This window comes from Astatotilapia calliptera, chromosome 7 (genome assembly GCF_964374335.1).
Source record: "Astatotilapia calliptera chromosome 7, fAstCal68.1, whole genome shotgun sequence".
In the NCBI taxonomy this organism is placed as follows: Eukaryota; Metazoa; Chordata; class Actinopteri; order Cichliformes; family Cichlidae; genus Astatotilapia; species Astatotilapia calliptera.
The window spans coordinates 65,376,805-65,404,622 of record NC_137428.1 but is presented as its reverse complement, the minus strand read 5'-3'; the positions used below and the strand labels follow the sequence as shown (position 1 = coordinate 65,404,622).

The window sequence follows — 27,818 nt, the reverse complement described above, 5'->3', positions numbered from 1 at the left end:
CTGGTTTCTACCACTTAATGTACTTTTTCAGACATAGCAAAATACACTGAATACAAATTTGCAACATTATAAAAAAAGATTTAAAATGCAATACATCTGAATAGGCCTCCACATAATGTTTCATTGCACTTTCATTTCTGTACTAAGAGAAATTACAGGGGGAAAAAAAACATATTGTGACAACACACACACACACACACACACACACACACACACACACACACACACACACAGTGAAGCACAAGATGAAAAAAATTGCACTCTCGCTGTCATGGTTTGTCTGTTTTCGTGACGTCCTGACTTTGTAAGTACATGATGGTTTGCAGTGGATTAGACAGACACAAAGATGTGAAATGTGCAAAAATTAAGAGTATTTGTATGTGTCCTGTAGGTGTGTTTCTTGTGTTTTAAATAAACACCTTAAGGCAGAAAACTGTGTTACTTGTTCATAAAGGTGAAGGCACATTTGTGTGTTGCAAATCTTCAGTATTACTTGCATTTTGCCTTTTAAAATAATAAGCACTATAAGGGTTTTGTTTTCTCATTTTGAATCTACACACTGCCTGGATCACCAATGCACCACAGCATGAGAAAAGCAATTGAAAGTAGAGCAGTCCCTAGAAGATCTCCAAGGGCTGTGAGGTAAGGTATTGAGTAACTGTCGGGGTCTTTACCCCTCCTCCACAAACAGTGAACCAAACAGTCAGCCATGCAGAGCAGAATTAACACCTAAAAAAAACAAAGAATGAGACATAAGATCACAGCAGACTAAGTTGCTCTATGCAAAGAGAAATAGCCTGTCAGTGCACATTTGACTTACCTGAATCAAAGATGCAAACAAGAAGGCGATGGTGAAGAGAGGACTTGGCAAAGTGTGGCCTCCTTTGATCAGGTGAATAACATGTAAGAAGATCAACTGACCAGGGATCACCAGGAGAAGCAGAATCTTAGCAGATCGATGGTTTGCTCCTGCCCAACAAAGGTGAACGTCAGATTGTGTTGGCAAACTGTGTTTATTATGTAAATTGTTTCAAATTTGATTTTTACCTGAACCAAAGAATGTGTGCCAAGGGTTGGAACAGCTCTGTCGACCCTCAGGCAACTGCCCCGGTGAGTATTTCAAATGCAGATGAGTTGAAATACGACTAGATTGTATGGAAACGAGATTTCCGCCAACACCTCATGAGAAAAGAAAAGGAGCATTTAAGCCAGCTTTTGTGCAAGTAAAGAATAAAGAATATGAACAAAAAAGGAGAACATTCAACTGGTGACCAACCTAATGTATGTATGCACTGTCAGGAAAAAAATAAAAATAAATATATATATATATATATTTTTTTTTTTTTTTATATACATAACGTTGCACTTTTGCTGTAACAAACAAATTTCCCACCTGTGGGACTAATAAAGGTCATCTTATCTTATCTTATATTGTGTGCTGTGACAAAACAAGGGAAAGGCAATTTCCTAATGTTGTAAACCTCAACATCTGGCAATAAACCCATTCTGATTCTGATTCTGATTCTGAAACTGTGCCACAATTAGCATGAGAGTCAAAAACTTTTTTTAAATTCATTTCAGGCACAACAAAATACATATATTGAACATAAAGTGCACAAAACAAAAAACAAAAATTACCTGAAAAGGAGTGGGACGAAGAAAACTTATTAAATCCCACCCCTATACTCACTCATCAACAAAAACAATAAGCTTCCCACAACTACGCCCATCGTTACAACCAAACAAACCATCAACAGCCGCGGGCACATGCAAGCATCTCAACGGCAGCTCGCAAACAACAATTAGAACCATCATAACTAAATACAGAATATATAATAATTATAAATTGCGTTACCACAGGTAACAGGCAATAATAATTACATAGTGACAAACACACATACATACATACATACATATATATCTACACACACATGTAGTAGTAGTATTTATTTATTGTCATTGTCAAGAACAATGAAATTGCGTTTGGGGCTTCCATACAACCCAAAAAAAGAAGAAAATAATAAATACCCCTTAAAACCCAAGTGTACATATTTAACCCAGTGTGACTCCAATGCAATGAGACAATCCTTAGCAATAATGTTCGTAGAAATTCAGACAAAGACCTGAGAAACATGACAAAATACAACAATGCAACCCATTCAATATTATTGTACTGTGAGATATGATATCAGATATGATAGTTATCTATTTACGAAAGAGGGGGGGGGGGCAGGAGGGGGAAGAGAATAAAGATATGATGCACCAATGCAGACCAGTTCATTGCTATTAAGAAGTTGGATATGGTTATTGTCCGTGAGAGGGGGGCAGAGAGTTCAGGAGCCTCACAGCCTGTGGATACAGGCTGTTGGCCAGTCTGGATGTTCTGGCCTGTATAGACCTGTACCTTCTCCCTGAGGGCAGCAGATGGAAAAGGTGGCACGCAGGGTGATGTTGGTCCCGCAGGATACTGTGCACCCTCCTCAGACAGCGAGTGGGGAAGATATTACTGATCTCTGGCAGACTTGTTCCAATAATTCTGCCAGCTTCTTTCACCACCCGCTGGAGTGCTTGCTGATCGGCCTTGGTGCAGCTGGGGAACCACACTAGAAATCCATACGTCAGAACGCTGCTGATGGCACAGTTGTAGAAGTTCAACATCAGAGATCTGGGAATGTGTGCGCTCCGCAGTCTCCTCAGGTAGTAGAGGCGCTGTTGGGCCTTCCGTGCAACTGAGGTGATATGGTTGCCCCAGGACAGGTCCTCGGTCACAGTTACCCCCAAGAATTTAAAACTGCTCACCCTCTCCACCGCCTCACTGCCAATGAAGAGAGGCAGATGGTTGTTATGACCCCTCTTCCGGAAATCTACAATGATCTCCTTGGTCTTTTTGGTGTTTAAGACCAAGTTATTGTCGTGGCACCATGACTCTAGTTGTTGCACCTCTGTCCTATAGTTTGTCTCATCGTTGTTGGATATAAGTCCGAGCACTGTAGTGTCATCTGCAAACTTAACAATGAGATTGGACGCGCAGGAGGAAATACAGTCATGGGTGAAGAGAGTGTATAGCAGAGGGCTCAGAACACACCCCTGAGGGGCACCGGTGTTGACCACAAGGGTGGAAGAGGTGTTCTTACCCACTCTGACACTCTGTCTACGGTTAGTGAGGAAGTCCACAATCCAGTTGCACAGAGAGGAGTTAAGTCCCAGTTGGTGGAGTTTGGGACGGAGTTTGTATGGCCGGATATACAAACTCCGTCCCAAACTCCACCAACTATATATATGTACATACATACGCACACTTTTTTTTTTTTTTTTTTGGAATCCATACCAGCAATGGTAAGAGAACAGACATTACAGAGCACACTAAACCATCATTGAGTATACTGTGACCAGACCAACTGTTTGTAGAGGAATTTAAATCTATGAATGTTTTTGCATTGTTTCAGTTGTAAACTCAGACTATTCCAGATTTTCACACCACATACAGACACACAAAAACCTTTACGGGTTGTTCGAGTTCTGGGTAATTTGAATTCCCCGAAGCCTCTCACATTATAAACCCTTTCTCGAATTTCAAATATAATTTGTAAATTTGTAGGTAGAAGTTTATTAAAGGCTTTGTATAAGATTATAGATGTATTGTAATTAACCAGATCCTGACTTTGCCTGAAGAAAGAGTTTGTGAGTATGATCTAGATAACCAGCCTTGTGAATAATACGCAGTGCTCGTTTCTGTACTGTGACTAATGGATTAGTTGTATTTTTATATGTGTTTCTAAGAATTGTACTGTCCCAAAATCAGACTTCTGGTCATGTTTCAGAGCTACAAATACCATAAAATGTGACACAAACAAAAGGAAAAAATAGCATTTCCACCATAAGCTTCCTAAGAGAAAAACACAAAATGCTACTTTGCTGAAGGGAAAGTGGGAAGTAAAAATCCTCATTAATATTTTGACTAGTGTTTCATTGAATGAGAAATATTATGTGTGAAAAGTACCATAATTATTTACTCCACTATTTTCAGTTACTGTGTGTATTAAAATACATGTGTACAACTCAATTTGACCAAAGGACAGTTAACTTGTTAAAAAAATTCTAAAGCACTGGAATATCACATATATGGTACTAATAGATCATTTATTTTACATCACATGTATTTGTCTCACAACACAGAATGTTTTGAGAACTTTTTGAGCTTGAGTGATCTGTATCTATCTAAGACGAAGACTCTGTGTGGGTGTTGATGTTGTACTTAGACTCCACATGTAGCTTGGGAAATGGATTGTACCCATGCTGCTCAAGGTGTTTTTCATGGCAGAAGGATGGGCTGAATGGTTGCGATACACAAGGCCATGTGGCCTCATAAAAGGTTTATCAGCGCAAGAGCCACATTGGAGATACATTAGAGATAAGAAATAGGAAGAGAACAGTGAAGTATCTGCTCCATAGGTTGATTCTGTTCATCTGGACGTAGCGTTTTCAGTGGGAGAAAGATTTTGTCACTCATCCAAGTGACTTCTTCAGTCTCAGCTGACTGCAGGTTTCCCCAACCTTATAAACAGTACATTGCACCACTGAAGGAACAATGGGCTGGGAGGTCAGTTCCTTCATCATAATTATGCAAATTCTCATGACCATTGATCAACAACCACTGATCAATGGCCATGAGTACCATTCACAGAGAGTTGGGGAATGGCTGCAATCACAGCATTGTAAGATGGCGAAAGATGTACCCTTAGGCCCCCTCCTCGATTCAGAAATGGTCTTTCCCTTTTCACGTAAATGGCCTCCTGGACTCGGCGCTCAAACCTCCCTGTGCACGATGTGTACATCCTCATCATTGAAAGAGTGTCCACTGGCCTGTAGGTGTAAATAGACTGCAGAGTCCTGGCCTGACGAGGTAGCTCTTCTGTTTTGTGCCATCCGCTTCTCCAGAGGTTGTTTTATTTCTCTGATATATAAATCCTGGCAATCCTCCTGGCACTTAACAGCGCACACTATGCTCCTCTGTTTGTGTCAGCGGACCTGATCCTTGGGGTGGACCGATTTTTGGCACAGTGTGTTTTGGGTTTTAAAAGCCACAGAGACACGTATTTACTTACCTGGGTGATTGAGAATGCATCAAGATGTAAAGTATCAGATTTTCTGAACATCTGTCAGGGCAAGGAAATCACAGATTGGGCAACCTTGGTAGAAGCCGTGGAGCTGTTGATGTTGCTGGTCCGCATATTGATTTTGTTCAAGTCTGTTTGGTACAGCTTTTTGGTCCAGGAGTTCCTTTTGTTTATTTTCTCAACACATTATTAAAATTGTATTTCAGTAAATTATTTTCATGATTAAATTAGCTTTTTTTTTTATTCAGTTTAGTGAATACAGGACTGTGTGGTCATAAAATGATTTCAATCTTCCATTAAGTTAAGCCCCTTATCTACAAGTAGAACACTGCACTGTGCTTCATCATAAATACTTATGAATAAGATAAAAAATAAATAAACTTCATGCCAATGGAAATACAAGTGTTTTCTAATAGTGTTCCCTAAATCTATGGAGGAGCAAACCTAACAAAACTTAAAAGAAAGAAACAAATGAATAAACAAAGAAGCAAAGAAATATGAAAAGAATCAGGGTGATTATGCATGTAAAAGTGGAAAAGCCCTTGCACAGAATTCTAAAGAACTTCACATATTTTTGGTGTCAAAGACTTGTTGCCTACAACAAGTAAGGACTATGCATATTCATGTATTCATGTTTTGAAAAGCAAATTGCTTTTAAGATAAAAGATCCCAGTTGTAGGATTGACTGTGCAAATTACAGCTAAAGGAGAGAAGTCTTCCCCAGATCGCTCTCTGATTATCAGATTCTTATCCAGGTCGTCACACTTTCAGATCTTTAATAGGCCTTAAACTGTGGCGACAAGATAAAGTCCCAGCTGTGAGTGTGGAGTCCTTTTGAAATTTAACAGTCAGAGCGTCTGTGTAGACAGTGACGTGTGTTCGCAAGATAGTTTCATCACTGGGACCCGAGTAAACTCTAAGTTTTTGCATCTTTTTTAAATGCTACAGCTCTGTTCTAGGATGCCCTCTGGACCCAGTGGAGGTGGTGAGTGACAGGAGAACGGCGGCTAAGCTGTCATCCCTGATGGACAACATCTCCCACCCCATGCAGCAGACTGTGACAGCACTGAGCAGCTCCTTCAGTGGGAGACTGCGGCACCCACGGTGTGGGACGGAGAGATTTCGCAGGTCTTTCCTCCCCACTGCTGTCAGACTCCATAATAAAGACTTTAACTGATCAAGCACACACATCCATACATATGCAATAATACTAAGTGCAATAATCCTTTCTGTCATCATTGTATTTTTACTCAGTTGTATATAGTATTTGTATTTGTATTCTATTTTTATCTTATTGTATATTTATTTTATTTTATTCTACTGTATATAGTATTTTATTTTATTCTATTCTGTACAGTTGTGTACTGTATTTATTCTTATTGTATTCTAATTTTTGCCTCATAACTTTTGCACTGTCCACTTCCTGCTGTGACAAAACAAATTTCCCACGTGTGGGACTAATAAAGGTTATCTTATCTTATCCACTGCGATTGGTTGATAGAGTTGTTGTTGTTGTGTCTTTCAATAATGACATATAAAGTATCTTAATCTTACAGGGAATGGCTGTCAGCTGGTCATGTGAGACATGGTTTACCCAACATTTTATAGATTTTGATCATTTTGTTTAAAGGTGCAAGTTGCATGCAGTTTAAACATTTGGATCCCTTTGCAGGATTTGACTTAACCAATAGCTTGAGCCAAGAGCTTTGGTTAAATTCCAGGTCACGTTGTTAATTGTCTAGACTAAACCTACAGTTGTAGTTGGAAGTTTACATACATTCATTGGGGGTCTTTCAACTCTCTTTTTCCAGGGTGGTATGATTTTACACCATACATCTGTAACGTATTTAAAAACAAGAATTAGGTGCACAGGTTTGAACTTGTCACGGCTGCCGAGGCGAGCCGTGTGGAGTTAGAAGAAGGACCCAAGATGCAGGCAGTGGATGAGATGCCGGTGAGTTTATTTACACAGTGGTGAGAAGGCAAAACAGGCAAGAGGGAAGACAAAACTAAAGACCTGAACTGGGAAAGCTAAATGACAAACCTGAGATGAAACAAAAAAGAGAAGAGAGGCAGAGAGACGAGCAGGACACCGAGGAACACAGACTGACGCGGAGTTACACAGACGAACCGGCAACAGGCAGGAGAACACACAGGGCTTAAATACACACACCAGTAATCAGGGGATGAGAGACAGGAGGGCAACACAGCTGGGAGGAATCTGGGCTGACGGGACAGGGGAAACGTAAACTGATCACACTCACATACGACACGGACCTTCACAATAAAACAGGAAACTCAGATACATGGAACCAGACAAGACATTGAACTAAACAGACAGATTCACAAACAGATGGGGAGACACCATAGACAGACAGATACAGACGCAGACTCAGAGGCAGATCGAAAATAACACAGAACTTAAACAATCATCATCTAGAAAATGATAACAAACTAAAAGCGCTGGGTCACCGACCCAGGACCATGACAGAACTTATTTTGGATTTTCCCTAATCCAGCAGTCCCCAACCCCTGGGGACCACTTTATCATTTTTTATCGTTATTTTGTAATTGTTTTTATCGTTAACTTGGTTTCCCTGGGTCTTTTCCCATGTGGTATGAATACATCTCTTTTTTTGATACCGATACTGGTTTTGTTTGTATTTTTTTGTATTAGTGCGCGACACCTTAAAGGCCAGTCCGTGAAAATATGGTCGGACATAGACCGGCCTGTGGCGCAACTTTACTTTACTTATTTGCTATTGTAAAAATGTCTTTTAGTGACTCTATCAACTAATGGAAAGGGATAAAAGTGGCCTTTTAACAAGACACAAAAATAGTAACAAAAAGAACTATAAAAACTAGCAATTAAAAAAAACTACATACAAACAAAAGGAAGAAATAGCGTACAAAGAACGGGAATATATGCAAAGATTGGCTTGTTGCTATCTATCAGCAATACAGAACCACAAATGATTTTTCAACTCATATTACTGGTCATATTATTTTACAAGCAGAAATATAATACTTCTTTCACTGGAAGAGGTTTGAGTTCCAGGTAATACGGATGCATACGCAAACATCCTGGGCGAACCAGCACAAAACTGTCCTCGGAGAGTAAAAGGAACACTGCTGAAGAATATACAGCAATGCATATTAACTTATCTATCTTGGCTGACATTTTAACTTCCTCATAATAAATTTTTAGGGCCTGGCTTCAGCTCACTAAATCACCTCAAGTTGCAAATTTTGACACAAAGCTGTGGTGGTCCAGCTTTTCAGATCCAATTAATATCAAATCACTCATAAAGATCTTTTGGAAAAGAGTAGAATTCTTAGAACAGAGTTTATTAAACATTGTCATATGAACAGCAGAACAGTACATTTTGCAGCAAAAATAACACGTAGAAAGCAAGCAAAGCAAACTAAAGTGAAGCAACCTTGGGGTGTACAGCCTTAAAGCACATCTGGCAAAGACATACCAAAGGACAGACAGGAAAAAGGCAGCAGTCTGGGGTATATCGACCTTCCTCTTATATAGGATCAGCATTGGGTACCCTTTCATTCTTTGTTCTTTCTTTTCATCTTCAACTTATGATACATAACTTTCTGACCCTACCCCATTATTTCTCAAGGACCGGTCTTACAGCAGGATTATTTTTTTCACATGTTCGCTAAGAATAGAAATTATGATTATGCGAGCATTACCAAATTATGTACAAAATGTAGAATTGTCCATACATTACATCAATATGTTGTTATGATCTCAAATACAAGAACACAAATAAAGAGAACAACTCACCATTTATGACAGGGGCATAAACTATAATCCCTGCCAAGTTTGGATCTAATACAGTCTTGTCCAGAATAACTCCTCCAATACTAGAAGAAAGACAATCAAAATAATACCAGTAAGAGGTATGTGAGGGTATTCATAATATTTTTCTATTATCTTTTTCTAACATAAAGCAAACGAGTTAATGGTATCAAATGATCAAATTGTTATTATAGAAATTATCCATATGATGACTTACTGTTTGTTTGCTTTATTTAAAAATTCACACTAGAGAACACCATCAGGAAATCTGAACATGTGAAAGCAGCAGAGAGTACCTGCTGATGAGCATTGCTATAATGATGGGTTCCCAGCCTGTGTGCAGCAAGATTTCACTGGCTGGATGTTTGGATGAGGCAGCCACCCAGGCAGGAATCAGGCATAAAAACAATAGATTTACCAGATACAACACATATGGATAAAGTTCTGTCAAAAAGAAAAAAGAGATTATTTTGCCTTTTATTTTCTATCAGGATTTAGTTGAAAAAGTAAAGGCTGTGATCTTGGTGGACTTGGGTGAACTGGTGTCATTTGTTGGCCAAAAGTAAAAAATACATGACTTCTAGCACTTGCACCAAATATACAGCATTACTCTTCACTGTTTGTACATTCAAACCAGACCATGTTATGGCCCTTATCTCTCACCTATAAAGGAGTAGAACCACTGACTGAAGCATGCCAACAAGGCAAGAGTGATGAGATCTCCAAAGCTGGCTGCTATCGGTGTGGCCACATTGTCAGGGTTGATTCCTATCCGCTTGGAGCCAATGATCACTCCCACCATAACGATACCTTGAAGAAGTTAAAGACAAGCTAAAAGTGTTCAGTGCTCATTCTGCTTGAGCATTTGACCTTAAAAGATTTTCATTCAAATATTTCAGCTTTAATAGAATAAAGTAATATAGAGTCAAGAATGAATGGAAAGCAAGGGCCAGAGTTCATTCAGTTGTAACCAAAAACACATTTTAATGGGGAAAATTAGGAAAAAAATTTATCATTTTGTAGTATTCAGGTCACTGCTAGAACACTACGCCCAATAAATAATAGTAGTAATTGAATTATTTTAGACATTAGACATCAGTAGCTGTGAATATGTACTGTGTGCATTGTAGCTACAGAGCAATAAAGATGATATGAAATGATGTCTGTGAAGGTCCTCAGTAATCCACGTCATCATAGTCTACGGAGCTAAAAAAAAACGCGACATCTCATCCGAGAAGCTTCTTTAGTTCTAAGAGCAATTGGTGGAGAGTCCTACATTTTTAAGCCCTATTGGGAATGTTAATAAGAGGGTCGTGGACCCCCTATTGATCCCCTGCCTAATCACACGAGCCAAGGTGTGAAAATGGGAGTGGGTCACAATCAGACAAGTTTTATGTGTGAACCCATTGTGAGATCTAGCCCCACCCTATCATGTGATTTACTGAGGTCGAATAGCCCAAGACGTGAGTGGGTGTTAAGGCATCTTTGAACAGACGTAGGGTTTTCAGTGGCAGAAAGATTTCGTCACTCATCCAAGTGACTTCCTCAGTTTCAGCTGACTGCAGGTTTCCCCAATCTTATAAACAGTACATTTGCATAATGACTGAAACCAGCCCACTGAAGGAACAATGGGCTGGGAGGTCGGTTCCTTCATCATAATTATGCAAATTCTCATGACCATTGATCAACAACCACTGATCAATGGCCATGAGTACCATTCACAGAGAGTTGGGGAATGGATGCAATCACAGCATTGTAAGATGGCGAAAGATGTACCCTTAGGCCCCCTCCTCGATTCAGAGATGGTCTTTACCTTTTCACGTAAATGGCCTCCTGGACTCGGCGCTCAAACCTCCCTGTCCAGGATGTTACATCCTCATCATTGAAAGAGTGTCCACTGGCCTGTAGGTGTAATAGACCCATTTCTGTAATATACTTACATATCTATATTATTGCTAATATATATTGTAATATATCTATATCACTAAAGCACTTCTGGATGGATGCAAACTGCATTTCGTTGCCCTGTACCTGTGCATGTGCAATGACAATAAAGTTGAATTCTATTCTATTCTATTCTAAATAGACTGCAGAGTCCTGGCCTGACGAGGTAGCTCTTCCGTGTTGTGCCATCCGCTTCTCCAGAGGTTGTTTTGTTTCCCTGATGTATAAATCCTGGCAATCCTCCTGAACATAACATATGTTAACATATGTTAACTTAAGATAGGTTAACATATGTTGTAACTTATGTTACTCTCACTGAAAACGCTACGTCCAGATGAACAGAATCAACCTTTGGAGACCTATTCTTGTTTTCACCCCTTGGCTCGTGTGATTAGGCAGAGGATCAATAGGGGGTCCACGGCCCTATTAGGGATACTCCCAATGCGTCTTAAAAATCTTGGGCTCTACACCAATTGCTCTTAGAACTGCAGAAGCTTCTGGGATAAGCGGTGAAACATCTTCAAGAAAGTCAAGAAATCCAGATGCTTTTTTTTTTCAAGCTCTTTAGACCATGATATGAAATTATATTGTTGGGTTTATCTAAGTACAAACCCTGCTGGAACAATTAGACAACCAACTGCAGCAGCAAAACAAGACACAAGACAAAGCTCGTTGTGTGATCACTCGCGAGGGAGGCCGACTAAAGCCAAGCGCTGTTCCTTCCACTTGAACGTTGTTGACCTCGGCCAGACTACAGGTGGCACTCCTTTTATTGTGATTACATGAATATGCATAGTCCCATTAACACGTGATAGTCTCAAACAGACATGTGCGTGTAAGACTTGTAACAGTCCAACTAAGACAAAAGACTGTTGTAACTGAACCTGAACCAAACCTGTCGTGAGGACTAAAAAACTGTGGAGCAACGAGGCTGTGGAGGAGCTTCACACGTGTTTGGAGTCTACAGACTGGGACACAATGAAGGCTGCTTCTAACAGCTTGGATGAGTTTACGGACAGTGTCACCTCCTATATCCACTTCTGTGAGGACAGCATTGTGCTATCACGCACTAGGGTGAGTTATAACAATGACAAACCCTGGTTTACTCCTAAACTCAAAAAGCTGTGGCTGGAAAAGAGAAAGGCGCTCAGAAGTGGAGACAGGGACTGCTATAGAGAGGCCAAGTACAGGTTCACTAAAGAAGTGGACGTTGCTAAACATCAGCACTCCGAGAAGATGCAGCAGCAGATCTCAGAGAATGACTCGGCCTCTGTGTGGAAAAGTTTTAGGAATATCACCAACTACAAGCGTAAAACCCCCCACTCCACTGCTGACTTGCTCTTGGCCAACACCCTTAACGACTTTTACTGCCGTTTTGACGAGCCATCAGGCAGCCTTCACACCTCCAACGGCCCCAACAATAGAGACACTTTGGACATTCATTCCCCGACCTCTCCCGTCTCCATAGAGATTGAAAATGTGACGTCATTCAGGGGTAAAACCGCAAAGGATTCTGGGAACGCGTGGCAAGCGGTACTAGCGCATGCAGGCTTTCAATTGAAATCAATTACACAGCGATAAAAAGAAACACAAAAAATGGCAAGAAGCTGTTGTATTATTAACTGCAATAGCCGGTCGCATGACAGCCACGGGAAGCCGACGGGTAAAGAGATCGGTTGTTATCGGATTACGTCGTTGAAGAGAAATTGTTCAAGCCATGTTTCCGAAGTAACAAAGACGCGACGGATGGCCTGGATTGCAGCCATTCGAAGACCAAATATAACGTCCCAGAACACTCCAACTCACAGGTTAGTCTGCTCCAAGCATTCCCACAAAGGTCAGTCTTCTGTTGTAGTTAATACGTCATTTTTCATAACATAATTGGTGATATAGGTTACAAGCAAGTCTGGCGCTGAACAGAAATTGTCGCGCTATGCTCCTTTGTTTATTGTGCTTAAATAGTGAATTGTCCTGACACAATATTGCGTTTCGCTTCTGTTATTATGGTACATTGAGAAAAACATATACTTTTATTCACAGGATAAAACAGTTGTTTTGTGTCACTAATTGCCCAGTACGATTACAGCATACAATATTATTGTCACTGCTACATTTCTGTAATGCGTACCAGAAATTATTTCCACTACTAATTAATTACCGTTAACCTCAAAGGTCCTATTAATAAACGGTTAACGAATGTGTATTTATGAAGACAATTTGTGAGACTGGTAAACTTACCTTTGTTCGTACAATGGTCTTTCATTCTACACAATGCATTTCAAGGTCCTGCACCCATCCGTCAGTAAACTGTACCTGGGCTTGTTGCAGTGACCTGAAGTTACTAAACTTCATGAGTGTATGCACTCACTCTAAGAACCGTATAATTATAAATCTGAGCGTGGTGAAAGTTGGGCAGCGCGCGAACGTCTTTTGTCCACTCTGTTTGCTCTTAAGGGTCTGACCCTTTCACTCCTTTGATTTTTTTCCTCGTATCTTTTCTTTGACTTTTCATCAAGTCTGTCTTTGTATGGACCGGCATTGTTCTCCTTCATTTTGTACATACCTTTTTTGGGGGGCAAAGAAAAAGCAAAAAGGTATTGGAACCGGAGAATGAACGTTTTGCGGTGCTGCAAATGCTTGCGTTTGATGCATTGCTTTGATTGTTTCCCACTAGTACCTGGCATGCAATGCGCGAAAATCACGTGGTCTGTCAATCTCTATAGAGCCATCACCACCATCAAACACTTCACCTACAACACCCCCCTCCACACCCCACACCAAGGAGGATTTCACACCACCTTCTCCCACTACAACCCTTCATATTCATGAAGCAGATGTGATGAAACAGTTCAAGAGTCTGAATGCTCGAAAAGCTCCTGGCTCAGACGGTGTGTCTCCTGCCACCCTCAGACACTGTGCAAACGAGCTGGCCCCAGTGTTCTCTGGCATTTTCAACTCCTCGCTGCAGGCATGTCATGTGCCTGCCTGCTTCAAGTCCTCTACCATGATCCCTGTCCCCAAGAAACCAAGGATCACTGGACTAAATGATTACAGACCTGTAGCTCTGACATCTGTGGTCATGAAGTCATTTGAGCGCCTGGTTCTCTCCTACCTCAAGACCCTCACGGCCCCCCTCCTGGACCCCCTGCAGTTTGCATACAGAGCCAGCAGGTCTGTAGACAATGCTATCAACTGCACTTCATCCTGCAGCATCTGGACTCCCCAGGAACCTACGCCAGGATCCTGTTTGTGGACTTCAGCTCCGCCTTCAACACCATCCTTCCAGACCATCTCCAAGGCAAGCTTTCCCAGATGAATGTGCCTGATCCTATCTGCGGGTGGATTACTGACTTCCTGACGGACAGGAAGCAGCATGTGAGGCTGGGAAAGAACGTCTTAATGCTCAATTCTGATTTTTTTGATCAAATCCGATTTTTTTGTCTGCTTGTTCACACTACAAATAAAATGTGACAGCAAACGCGCGCTCTAGTGTGAAGCGGCCCACATGTGGAAAAGAAGATGATGGTCCTTAATATAAAGACTTCGGACTTCGGAGTCAGCTGCTATAAGAAGATCATTGGTTATTTTTATAAGTGCTGTTTCAGTGCTATGGGAGGGGCGAAAACCAGACTGGAAAACATTGATTGCAAATGAAAAATCCTTCATTTGCAATCAATGACCTCATGACCCTATATAAACAGGAAGTACTGGGGCGGCCCTTCCCACACACCTGGTTTAGATATAGGACCTGAATAAATGAACAAACATGGTAAGTGTGACCAAAGCAACATAAAGAAATATAATTTACCAGACATTTGCCTGTGAACAGAAGAAAATTCAAATGACCTGATGGTTAACAGTATTTGCTTTAAAAAACATATGCATGAATGTAATGGATGTAACTACTATTATGGTTGACTGTAAAATAACAAAGAATAAATTCTCAATATCGTTAAGGGACAAGTGGTAAATGAGTTCATGCCTAACCACTTTGTCACAGAGAGGTCAAGGACAGTGTAGTAATGGCAAGTTATTATTTACCTTGCAGCAGTGAAGCCACAAATGCAGTAGAAACACTGGTTGAGCATAGGAGCATTATATGATTAAAGGGCATCTGTCCTTCTGCCATCCAGCCCAACAGAGATGCCATTAGGGAAGCCAGCAGGCCCAGCACTGTAGCTTGTAGCTTGTTAAATGAAAAGAATAGTGAGAAAATATCATTCCTGGCAGACAAAATGTCATACTGCACAGATAAGCAGATATATTGAAATTTATCCATATATTTTGTCACAGTTTTTTATTTCCTTGTCGTTTTGAATGAAAATGATGTACCTGCTTGAGTGCCAGGTTTCCAGCAATCAGCATCCACTTTTCTCTGGGAGAGTCCATTTTTCCTGCATTCACCTGACAACATCAAACATTTTGTCTCCTTAAAAAATGTGCTTCTACAATTTAATTACATGACAAACCCATTTAGCTGATGGAGATACTATCCATCTATCTTCTCTCGTTTATCCAATTCAGTGTTGCAGGAGGTCTGAAACCTATCCCATCTATCACAGGACAAAGGGTAGGGGACAGCATGGACAAACTTGTATACACTGAACATATATACTATATAATCATATATACTGACATACACTATATGCCTACACTAGCGTTTTTATATATTGGACTCACCATGTGTCAAGAGATGTATTCTAAATACACTTCTTCAGCTGAGAGTCAGAGAGTGGAGACACACAGTTTTACTTGCAGCACGAGAGTGAGGGCTCCGGGACTCGCACTCTGCCACTGCCCTGGTCTTTATTTATATACAACAGTAGGTGCGTTCGTTTATTGCATTGGAATGTGGATGTGTATATGTGTGTGTGTGCGTGTGCCAGGAGAGGCTCCTCTACCTGGTACAAAGTGAAACTGCTTGTTAAGCTCTTATCTAGAAGGTACTGTTCCTTCCCTGCATGATAACGGGTCACAGTGAATTAAAACAACAGTCTGAGTCATAAAGAGGTCATCATGCAGTATTCTATCATATGCAAACTTATATTATTAAAAGATTATACTGACTACTAAGTACAATTTTCTATTGACACCATGTTAAGCATTTAACAGCATAATTAAGATTAATTTGTAACTTGTGATTGTGTTATGACCTGTGGTGACATGCCAAGACAAAGGGTTAATCGAAGTTGGCCCTGCTGAAGATGCACCTCTGACAGCCTACACTGTCCAAAGTTGTCAAAAACCTGTCATGAATAAAATTTATAGCTTACTTTTGGCAGCAAAACTGACAAAACTGTCAGGCAGATTAATCGTTTCTACTGCGAAGCCGTCCTTGCACCTGTTGTTTCTGAATTTCTCACTCACTTTGGCCATAAAAGGACTGATTAAAATGATGGATGAAAAGGTCTGGGAAGGGGTGCCAGGAAGTTATATAAGACAAGTGCTGAAGATCAAAAAGAGAACAAAAATGAGTAAAATCAACATATTAACTGGAGTTAATATGTTAAAGTATCGATGTTTGTAAAATTGGGAAAATACCTATCGTTTTAATTTAAAACTAAATAAGTAAAAAGACAAGAAATGGAAAGTTACCCAGCACCAGGATGATGGTTTGTGGACTCCTATAAAAAAGTCAGGTAAGCTTTTTCCATCAGTTACCTTGTATGTCTCTGCTGTTTGTGCTTAAAGGCTCTACACCCCATGGGTTTGCTTTGCTGCTTTGCTATGTGTTGTGATGTACTGTTCTGCTGTTCATATGACTGTGTTTAATAAACTCCGTTTAAAGTACTGTGCTCTTTTCCAGAGGATCTTTTGAGGCAAATTTGATTTTAATAGACTCTAACAAAACGGGATTTCCTCGTCATTAGCTGGATAACAGTTATCATGTTATCATACGATCCGACAAGATCACCAGTCTATTGCAGCGCTAATTCAGAAACAGACAATCATACGTGCACACATTCTCACTCTCAACTATGACCAGTTAACAATGACCAGTTAATTTGATTCTATACATATATTTGGGGTGGAAGCAAGAGTTACCCGGAGAGAACCTACAAAAACGTGAGGAGAGCATGCAAACTCCAGACAGTGGGGCCTCAGGTGGCCAGTGGATTCAAATCCAGGACCTTCCTGCTGTGAGGCAACAGTAAGAAGACCAGAGTTGGGTAGTAACGAGCTACAGTGGGGCAAAAAAGTATTTAGTCAGCCACCAATTGTGCAAGTTCCCCCACCTAAAATGATGACAGAGGTCAGTAATTTGCACCAGAGGTACACTTCAACTGTGAGAGACAGAATGTGAAAAAAAAAATCCATGAATCCACATGGTAGGATTTGTAAAGAATTTATTCGTAAATCAGGGTGGAAAATAAGTATTTGGTCAATAACAAAAATACAACTTGAAGGAAAAAAATGTCCATCCCGGTTTTCCCTCCAAGGCACGAGCGATAAGCAGAGTTCTGTCCTTTCCTTCTAAGATTCCTAATTATTTAAAGCAACACTCAGGTATGCCATTCAGCGTGTTAGTACGAGCTCGGGAGCAGCTTGGGAGAACAAGAAAACCGAGACTGCTTTAGGTTGTCTTCCCAATCGACTCAAAGGTTTATTAAGTATACAACAGCTTATATAGAGAAAAAAAGGTTTGTGTGTCAGCAAGTTCTCAGTTCAAACCGGTACAGACCAAATAAGGAAACGTCTTCCTGCCTTGTGAGCAAAGAAGTATCCTGTGTGTAGTTTATCAGTTCAGCTACAATTTATGATCATCCCAGCAAAATACACTCCTAGACATAGAATACAGAGTTCTTTCATTAGTGAATTCTGAAACAAACCACCTGGCCTTTAACGAGCCTTTTTCTAAGAGATAAAGAAGGGAGGATGGGAGTAAGGAAGTGGTCTCGTCTCTGTGGTATTTTCGACCTTGGGGTACCAGCCTGTGATTCTTACACATCAATTCTTGGGTCAGAGAGAAAGAGAAAAACAACTAGTAAATGGGCCTTATTGAGTAACAGTTTTCACTACAAAGCAATATCCTGTAAATGCTACCGTGGTATCAAAATATCACAACACAACTCAATACTTTGTAACATAACCTTTGTTGGCAATAACAGAGGTCAAACGTTTACTATAGGTCTTTACCAGGTTTGCACACACAGTAGCTGGTATTTTGGCCCATTCCTCCATGCAGATCTTCTCGAGAGCAGTGATGTTTTGGGGCTGTCGCCGAGCAACACGGACTTTCAACTCCCGCCACAGATTTTCTATGGGGTTGAGGTCTGGAGACTGGCTAGGCCACTCCAGGACTTTCAAATGCTTCTTACGGAGCCACTCCTTTGTTGCCCGGGCGGTGTGTTTTGGATCATTGTCATGTTGGAAGACCCAGCCTCGTTTCATCTTCAAAGTTCTCACTGATGGAAGGAGGTTTTGGCTCAAAATCTCACGATACATGGCCCCATTCATTCTGTCCTTAACACGGATCAGTCGTCCTGTCCCCTTGGCAGAAAAACAGCCCCATAGCATGATGTTTCCACCCCCATGCTTCACAGTAGGTATGGTGTTCTTGGGATGCAACTCAGTATTCTTCTTCCTCCAAACACGACGAGTTGAGTTTATACCAAAAAGTTCTACTTTGGTTTCATCTGACCACATGACATTCTCCCAATCCTCTGCTGTATCATCCATGTGCTCTCTGGCAAACTTCAGACGGGCCTGGACATGCACTGGCTTCAGCAGCGAACACGTCTGGCACTGCGGGATTTGATTCCCTGCCGTTGTAGTGTGTTACTGATGGTGACCTTTGTTACTTTGGTCCCAGCTCTCTGCAGGTCATTCACCAGGTCCCCCCGTGTGGTTCTGGGATCTTTGCTCACCGTTCTCATGATCATTTTGACCCCACGGGATGAGATCTTGCGTGGAGCCCCAGATCGAGGGAGATTATCAGTGGTCTTGTATGTCTTCCATTTTCTGATGATTGCTCCCACAGTTGATTTTTTCACACCAAGCTGCTTGCCTATTGTAGATTCACTCTTCCCAGTCTGGTGCAGGTCTACAATACTTTTCCTGGTGTCCTTCGAAAGCTCTTTGGTCTTGGCCATGGCGGAGTTTGGAGTCTGACTGTTTGAGGCTGTGGACAGGTGTCTTTTATACAGATGATGAGTTCAAACAGGTGCCATTCATACAGGTAACGAGTGGGGGACAGAAAAGCTTCTTACAGAAGACGTTACAGGTCTGTGAGAGCCAGAGATTTTCCTTGTTTGAGGTGACCAAATACTTATTTTCCACCCGAATTTACGAATAAATTCTTTACAAATCCTACCATGTGGATTCAAGGATTTTTTTCCACATTCTGTCTCTCACAGTTGAAGTGTACCTCTGGTGCAAAGTACTGACCTCTGTCATCATTTTAAGTGGGGGAACTTGCACAATACTTTTTTGCCCCACTGTACATTTACTCTGTTCCATTTACTTGAGTAAGTTTTTGAAAAAAGTATACTTCTAAAAGGACCATTGAACCATACTTTTTACTTTTACTTGAGTAAAGGGGGGCTTGAGCAGAGGGAGGGGGACTCTGTATTTAGGTGCATGAGGCCTGGTGCAACAACGGGACAATTATAAACAGTCACTGCTCCCCGAACCTCGAGTACATGTCAGTAAAATGCCGGCCTTTTTTTCTACCAAGATGGCTAACAGTAGTGATCATCACCGCTGTGTACATGCCACCTGACACGACGTGTAAACACAACGCTGTCTATCCTGCTGAACACCATTAACAAACAGCAGCAGGTCCACCCTGAAGGTGTTTACATATTTGCAGGTAACTTTAATAAGGCCGACATAAAGACTGTACTCCCAAAGTTCTATCAGCATGTAAAATGTCCCACCAGGGGAGAGAACACCCTAGATCATATTTACTCCAACATCAAGCATGCATATTGTAGGGATTAGAGAAATTATTTTACTGCTATTGTCCAGATTACCATTGCATTAATAATACAGTTTACAGTATTGATATTGTATTCAGATGTTTAAACATATTGGTATCCAATTAGCCTTTATTACAGGTGCAGCTATAACCACCTTAAACTGTTGAGTTGAATCTATATTCTTAAATGCTTTTGAATGCTTTTTATAATCTTAAATGTTTATAGGCAGATTACATTGCATTATATGAAAGGCTCACCTTTGAATATAATCTGGGCCTAAAAGTCTTGACAGGAAACTGCAGGTTTGCAGTTATATAAGAATATACTTTTATATTATTTTATTAAAGATCACCTCCTCCAGGGTGGAGAGCTTCCTGCCAACAACCACAACCAGGCTCCACCATCAGCCAGCAGGCCCAGCCAGGCTCCTCCATCAGCCAGCAGGCCACAGCCAGGCTCCACCATCAGCCAGCAGGCCACAGCCAGGCTCCTCCATCAGCCAGCAGGCCACAGCCAGGCTCCTCCATCAGCCAGCAGGCCACAGCCAGGCTCCACCATCAGCCAGCAGGCCACAGCCAGGCTCCCCCATCAGCCAGCAGGCCCAGCCAGGCTCCCCCATCAGCCAGCAGGCCACAGCCAGGCTCCCCCATCAGCCAGCAGGCCCAGCCAGGCTCCCCCATCAGCCAGCAGGCCACAGCCAGGCTCCCCCATCAGCCAGCAGGCCACAGCCAGGCTCCTCCATTAAGCTTCTAGTAGTGGTTCTTGCTTATGAGATTTATTCAATATATTACACATATAGTTTCAGTTGTGTACGTGCTGGCCTTCTGTCTGATGAAAGGTTATGAGCAGAGGTGAGACAAAGTGCAGCTGAGGTCGTGACATATACACACACACACACACACACAGTTGATAGATTTAGTTATAGGTGAGAGGTTAATCATGTTTTTCTTGCAACTGCAAAACTGTCTCTGCAAAAAAGAACAGTTTCTTGCAGGATGTGGGCCTGATGTTTCAGACGATAAGCGAGTGTCTGGCAGCGACAGAAAGACACCTGCCGTGGAGACGGAGACAATGTTCTTTTCAAACTGTGTTAAAAGTCATTGTGGTTTTGATTTGACGTATGTATGTATTGTATCTGATGACGCATGAGGGGGCGTTAACCCTGATGAATCAAAAGCAATCTGAAGTGTCTTTTTGGGTGGAGATCTACAGCTGATGTTTTGCAGTGTACATCTCACCACGCTGCGTGTGGTCATTAAAATCAATTGTTTGACCAAGCTCTTCTGGACCATGGTTGTTTTTACTCTCCTCCTCAATATTTGAACCCTTAACAGAGTCATACCCCTCCCCCACCTTGGCCAGTCCGACCACCTCTCCCTCCTGCTCTTCCCAGCCTACACCCCCCTCAAACACAGTGCCAGGCCCACCACAGTTAAAAGCTGGCCTGAAAATGCTCTCTCCAAACAGCAGGACTGCTTCACAAAATCAGATTAGAATCAGAACACCAGGACCTAGAAACTTTCACAGGATCAGTACTGGACTATATCAAGTTCTGTATTGGAACTGTGACTGTGGACAAAAGCATTTGGGTTTTCCCAAATCAAAAACCCTGCATACTTTCACCAGAATCTTGAACCTCTCACTGATCAGGCAGCCATCCCATCCTAGTCACTCTTGGCCTCTCCCCTCTCACATGTGCCTGGATAAAGGACTTTCTTACAAACGGACTCGGCCCTCATCTCTCCTCCACTCGCACACTGAGCACTGGGTCCCCACAGGGCTGTGTGCTGAGCCCCCTCCAGTATTCTCTCTACACCCAAAAATAACCTGGAACTGAACACTAAGAAAACCAAAGAGGTCATTGTCGACTTCAGGAGGCACAGCACGGACTCAACCCCCCTATACATCCTCATCTCCGCTGACATCTCCTGGACAGACAACATCTCAGCAGTAGTCAAGAAGTAGTCAAGAAGGCCAAACAGTGGCTGCACTTCCTGAGGGTCCTCAGGAAGTACAAGCTGGACTCCAACTTGCTGCTGACCTTCTACCGCTCGTCCATTGAGAGCCTGCTAACATACTGAATCACAGTATGGTATGGCAGCTGCACTAAGGCAGACAGAGCGAGGCTTCAGAGTGTAGTCGAGGCAGCACAGAAGATCATTGGCTGCCCTCTTCCCCTCCCTGATGGACATTTATTTCTCCTGCTGCCTCAGCAGAGCAGCACACATCATCAAAAACCGTTCCCAGCCTGGTTTTAGCCTCAGCACAAAGACCCACAGCCTCAAGAACAGATTCTTCCCAAAGGCCATAACCACCCTTAACTCATACATGCGCCAATAACACAGTCCCACCCCCAATTTTCCCATTTACCTCTATAAACCACGACCGTGCAATACCAAATTCTATGTGCAATAACCCGAATCGTATATACATAACACTATTTATTTACATATTTACTTTTTTACTCTGGATTGTATATTTGTACATTTTATATACTTTTTCTGTTAATACTGTTCAGATGTATATAGTGCTGCAGAACTGTGCACCCCCCAGCCCACCCACACATGTTTGCACTGAGTTGGAGATGCTCTGTATCTCACTGTACAACTGTATAGTGATATTTGACACTTTTTTAAATAATTCATTTCACACATTAGATAACTACTAATAATGGATCATCCCGCCAGTGGAGTTACCTGTAACTCTTTCACCAATCAGATATAGCCATCCAGTCACATGACCAGTGTGGAGATACAGAAATTATTTTACTGCTACAATATAACCCGCATTATTAACATTGCATTAATAATATACCCTACAGCATTGATATTGCATTAAAGATGTTTATTAAAGCTACTGCCACCATATTAACCTTTTTATTACAGGTGCAGCCATAATCATTTTATACACATTGCATGTTTGTGCTCATTCAGAGTTGATGCTCAGTCTATTAAAGAAGGTTTTAAGCTTCGTGAAGCGCTATGTCTTCACATACTGTGTAGGTGACTTGGAGCACAGAAGGATTGCGTACATGCTTACGACACGCATATAATCCAGAAACCTGTCAGGCCAAAGGCCTGAAATTCATTTAGCTTCTAACCGCATTTTAGTTTGCTTAGTAACAGATGACAGAAGACAAGTCAAGAAAAGGACAAGCTCTCAGGGACCATCTAGGTTTGCAACTCATTGCCGTGTATGGAAGGTGTTATAGAAAGAGGAACTTCTGTGTCTGTTTTTAGCCATCTAAGATGTACCTTTTAATCTAATCGATGTATTTGATCTGTAGTCGACGTGAGAAGGGGCATTAACCCTGATGTTATAAAATCATTTTCAAGTGTATTCTTAGCAGGAGTCGTGTGCTGATGTGATGCTGCATACTTCTTCTCCTGCGTGTGTTTTAATAAACTCATTGTTTGATTGCACTCTTCTGGGCTTCTGTTGGTTTGTTTCATTGCTCAACATTTTTTGGATTCGGGACACCAGTTACAAACTGTGACGGGCAGGGCGGACCAAGCCTTTCAAACTAGCGGACACACGGAAAGAAGAAACACAGAAGACAACTGCCCCAAAAACTCTGTAACATAAAAATGAAACTAGATCTTATTGATTTACTGCAAAAGGACTCTAGAAGTAAAAGTTGCACGGCTTTTGTCTTGCAATCTAATCATTCAAATTAATGGGTAGTTTTGACAGTTTTTTGCTGCATTTTGACAGGTTTATGACTTATAGTTTGTAAACAAAAAAAAGGGGTCCAGATGGAGATTATTATTAGTTATGGATTACTTTGACAACACAAATTGTCCAAAGTTTTAGAAATTCCTAATTAGTAAGATTTGTGGTTAATTTTTTGCACTATAACTTATTTTCATAAAAGCCATAAAAATGTCAAGTAGGATTTATTACTTTTAACTGTAAGACTGGCACAACAGCCATTGTTTCTGATCCTACGAGCTGACCCTGACTATAAATCTGTCAAAGTAATGAAGACGGCCTATAAGGTCTGGGAATAATGCCCAGAAAGTTATGTTATGTTATTGGTTGTCATTTGCTTTGTGTTCTTTTCCTTCTCTGTTGTTGTAAAGTTTTGTTTTATTGTTTATATGACTGTTCAACAAACTCTGTTCTTTTCCAGAGGATCTTTTGGAGCGATTTGATTTTTAATTGGATCTTTAAAAAAATGAATCCACAAGTGACAGGTTTGATAAAGTTTATATACAAGATCCAACAGTTTCTCTCCAGCTAGCTTAAGTGTCTGGTTTTTCAAATACATACTAAGCCTTTAAACAACATATGTTTTTCCAGATCGTCTTTCCTGTGCATCTCTTTGCATTCTTGTGTGTCATAAAATGCAAGTTGCAGAGTCAAATGGAGACTGGAATCTTTATTGAGGCAATGCATCCAAGAGAGGCATCATTAATCTCTGCAGGGAAGGGCAACAGGAGAAGATGCAAACTGAAACTTTAAATAGATACAGGAGGTATTTATGAAGAGTAGAAAGGCTGGGATTAAAGAGCACACCTTAAACTATGTGTGATGATAACAAAAGAAGCAAAGCAAAGGACAAGGCACCAGATACAGAGGACTAACAAAATAATACAGGAAGTAAGTGAATGGAGAATCTACAGTCGTTGCTCTGAACACTGAAAAGTCAACTCTGCTAGGTTTTACAATGGGTGATTTGCACTACCGTAACTCTTCGACCAGTTGGGACTTAGGAGACATTTCAAATGGTTAGTGAAAGAGAAGACGAGGTTTATGAAACATTACATGTGCATCATTAGAATGCACGAGCCATGACGGTTCAATCACAGGTAAGAATTGATGACGCATGAAGCAGAGATGCGGGTGTGGAGAAGTGGCAATGCCTAAAAACACCTGGAACTTTGTAATATAAAAGGGACAATATATTAAAAAAACAGAGTGGTCTTAGGCTCAAAAAATGTTTTTGTACATATTTAGTATAGTTCATATTTAAAGCTGATGTTGTGTTACATTTGTTCATGTTGAATATCAGTTTCCACTTAACTATAAATCTGAAAAAACTGAGTCTATTTTGTGTTTTTTCCCACTTTAAACTGTTCCATTGTCATAACAATACAATAATGTAAAATGACTGTCAGATATTGAAAGCGGAGGTTATTCTGAAAGGTGCAAAAGCATTCGCTTATAGTATGATTTCTGACCCTTTTACAGCCAAAATTACCAAATAAGTCCAGGCTGCCTGTATGTATATTAAGGTATACATAGCAAGAAAAGGAAGCAGTTTACTATCAATTATTTACTATCTATTATAAAACACTACTCTTAAGCAGTGGTGTTTCAAAGACATCATTATGTTCTGACTTTATTGAGTTGCATTTTGGTAAAACCTATATGGATTTGGTAAAGTGATCAGAATAGGATTCCCTTAACTGGCAGTAATGTGTTTGAAAGTTCTACTGTGTGAAAAAAGATCTTGACTTTCCTTATTTATAACTTTATTATTTAAGTTTATTTCTGTTCATACTTTTAACTGTTGAAAATTATTCTGATAATTTAATCACCAAAACCAATCTCTGTGTGTGTGTGTGTGTGTGTGTGTGTGTGTGTGTGTGTGTGTGTGTGTGTGTGTGTGTGTGTGTGTGTGTGTGTGTGTGTGTGTGTGTGTGTGTGTTTGCATTATGCACTCGCTCCAGGGCACCGAAACACAGGGTAATGAATATCTTGGACTAATGCCCCCATATCCTCTGGCTTTTCAGCCCAAAAAAAAAAGACATGTAGCCATGTGTTGTTGCTATGGCCCCTTCTGCAGATAGAACAAAAGACAATACTTGATCCTGGCACGATGGCATTTCCCTTTGCCACCAGTTGACACTGATACTTGTGTCTCATGAACTAGCAAACATGTCTAGTCTGGTAGGGTCGTGCATGGGTTGAGGGGGTGGGGGTTTTAAATATCTGCTACTGTAATATTAGTAACAGAAAGGGGAAAAAATGTGATTCTTGTGATTTGAAAAATGAATGTGCTCCAGTGTTACAGTGCAGATTGTGGATGTTAGGGAAAATGTTGCAAATAAATTTGGTAACAATTGAAACTGGTATTTTCTAAAAACAATGTGCAGTCAAATAAACATTTTTGGAGTATTGTTGGAATTTATTTGTCTCAGTATGATCCACATGTATGATAAAAAAAAAGGGGGGGGGGGGGGGGGAGAATTATAATTGAGAATTTGGCTGTTGTCAGTATACCCTTCCATTGTATCATTTTTTTTTACTAATCTTTAACTTTTTAAATCATAACTTTATTTAATAGAATGAATAGTGGTTGTCTTTATGTTTTTAAACTCAAGCTTGTAGTTTTTCAGTAAAATATGTAAAATTACACACTCACAGCAGTCGAGAGTCTTGAAGCCAGAGTCATTTCCAAGTTTCCCTTCATGCCTAAAACAGCTGGGACCAGAATTAAGATCTCTGTGATTTCTTGGAACACCTCCCAGCTCTGCCCAAAAAACATATAAATAAAATACATATTGCAAAATATTTATGTAAAGAAAACAATTTTAAACATTGCAGTGTTCTGTTCCTGACCTGAGCAATATCGAGCAGTATCCCGGCAGAAACTGTTCCAAGCCCAGCCAACAGAAATGGCACCAGAATCTGCACAACCATGGAACAGATGGACTCTTCGGGTGCACCTGAGACATTTGCATCTTTTGGTTGAGGGGATCTGGTGAGCCGTGACCTGCCATAAAGCTGATTTGGGAGCAAAAAATCTGTCTCGGTGTACTCCTCTGGCTCATAATAGATATTTTCATTAGAAGTAAAATGCTGTGAGTTTCCAGAGAACTGGGATAAAGATGTGTTGGATCTGTTTTGTTGGCTTGGGGAAACAGAATCACTGTGGGTCAGTTTTGTATCCTGTGACTCTTGGACAACCATGGTGCAAACTTTGGTTCAGCGATATGTTGCTCCAGCTGCTCCTACGCCAATGATTAGAAAAAGTTGATCTAAATAGGAAATAGAAAAACTTGTGTCATTGCCAAGTGTGCAACTTTCATATAGAGATAGAGAGAGGGTTTCTTGTACAAGCCTGTTTCAGAATCATCTGATTGCAAGGATTGCTTGAATTATCATTCTTCATGCCCGTTTCACATCAGTATCACTGAGGCTGCATTGTCTTGCAGAGACAGTGCTCTTTATTTGAAATTCCTTAGACATGACCAGGTACTAAACCACTGAGGTTGGCAGTTTATAAGATGGGAAATGGACAAAATGTGTTACTTTTTAGCTACTTTTTATCACAAGCTAAAATAAAAAATTACAGACTATGTCAGAATCGAATTCGTCCTTTTTTTTGTTTTGTTTTTTTATTTTGTTATTCTTCTTTTCAGTTGGGAATGTTAATATAACAAAAATACAGTATCTTATAATCACAAGACATCCAACATATAATAACAAAGATATACTTTTATTAAGATAAGAGTTTAAGCAGGTTCTAATTAACAAACCCTTAAATGATCAAAAACATACAAATATCTAACAGTACTAATCCAAATATAAATAATTTTGTTCTTAGTTTTTACGGTTATCAATGCGGACTCTTGTATTGCTGAACCCACCAGATACACTTAAAAAAGTGTATCCGGTTTGAAGATTAACATCAAATTGGTTAAGGACAGAAAAAAGGACTCCGTTGAGAATTTTGCACTGCTTACTTTTTCCTGGTGTTTCGCCATCTCTCCAGTACCTCTGATAACAAACTCCCTTGATAATGAAACATTTCTTGTTTTAATCTAAGACACTCCAGTCTCTTTTTTTCCAAGTTAAAAAACAATGAAAATGTGCCTTACCCTTTTCTTACACCATAAGTGAACAACAGGAGGGCATCTCTTCTGGCACACTGCTGCTGAGCGTGACTCTTCCTTGTGGTTTCTGTTAATGTCTGAATGGTGTGTTCAATCTCCAGTGTGGCAATATTCTAACAACCCATCACCACACACACCTATCTGTCTGTCTATCCTGAGTGTCAACTCATCTAGT

General features: G+C 40.7%; 1 protein-coding gene across 1 annotated transcript; it reads right to left on the bottom strand.

The window, feature by feature from the left end:
* slc41a2a (solute carrier family 41 member 2a) lies at positions 1 to 27,767 on the bottom strand. Its single transcript, XM_026176544.2, has 11 exons — positions 27,629 to 27,767; positions 26,367 to 26,785; positions 26,170 to 26,277; positions 15,211 to 15,282; positions 14,920 to 15,064; positions 9,598 to 9,744; positions 9,231 to 9,378; positions 8,920 to 8,999; positions 1,048 to 1,179; positions 821 to 969; positions 1 to 729 (listed from the first exon to the last, which is right to left on the bottom strand). The coding sequence occupies exons 2-11, from the start codon at positions 26,715 to 26,717 to the stop codon at positions 553 to 555; spliced, it is 1,509 nt and encodes a 502-aa protein (XP_026032329.2). The 5' UTR covers positions 26,718 to 26,785; positions 27,629 to 27,767; the 3' UTR covers positions 1 to 552.
* Between the last annotated feature and the right edge of the window lie 51 nt (positions 27,768 to 27,818).

What these genes read in the sequence shown, in the direction of transcription:
- slc41a2a (XM_026176544.2), bottom strand. Translation starts at nt 26,717, where the DNA reads ATGGTTGTCCAAGAGTCACAGGATACAAAACTGACCCACAGTGATTCT. An exon ending in CTTCAAGACTCTCGACTGCT is followed by an intron (nt 15,283 to 26,169) that starts GTGAGTGTGTAA and finishes TGATGTTGTCAG; the next exon opens with GTGAATGCAGGAAAAATGGA. An exon ending in ATAGCAATGCTCATCAGCAG is followed by an intron (nt 9,000 to 9,230) that starts GTACTCTCTGCT and finishes TCTTTCTTCTAG; the next exon opens with TATTGGAGGAGTTATTCTGG.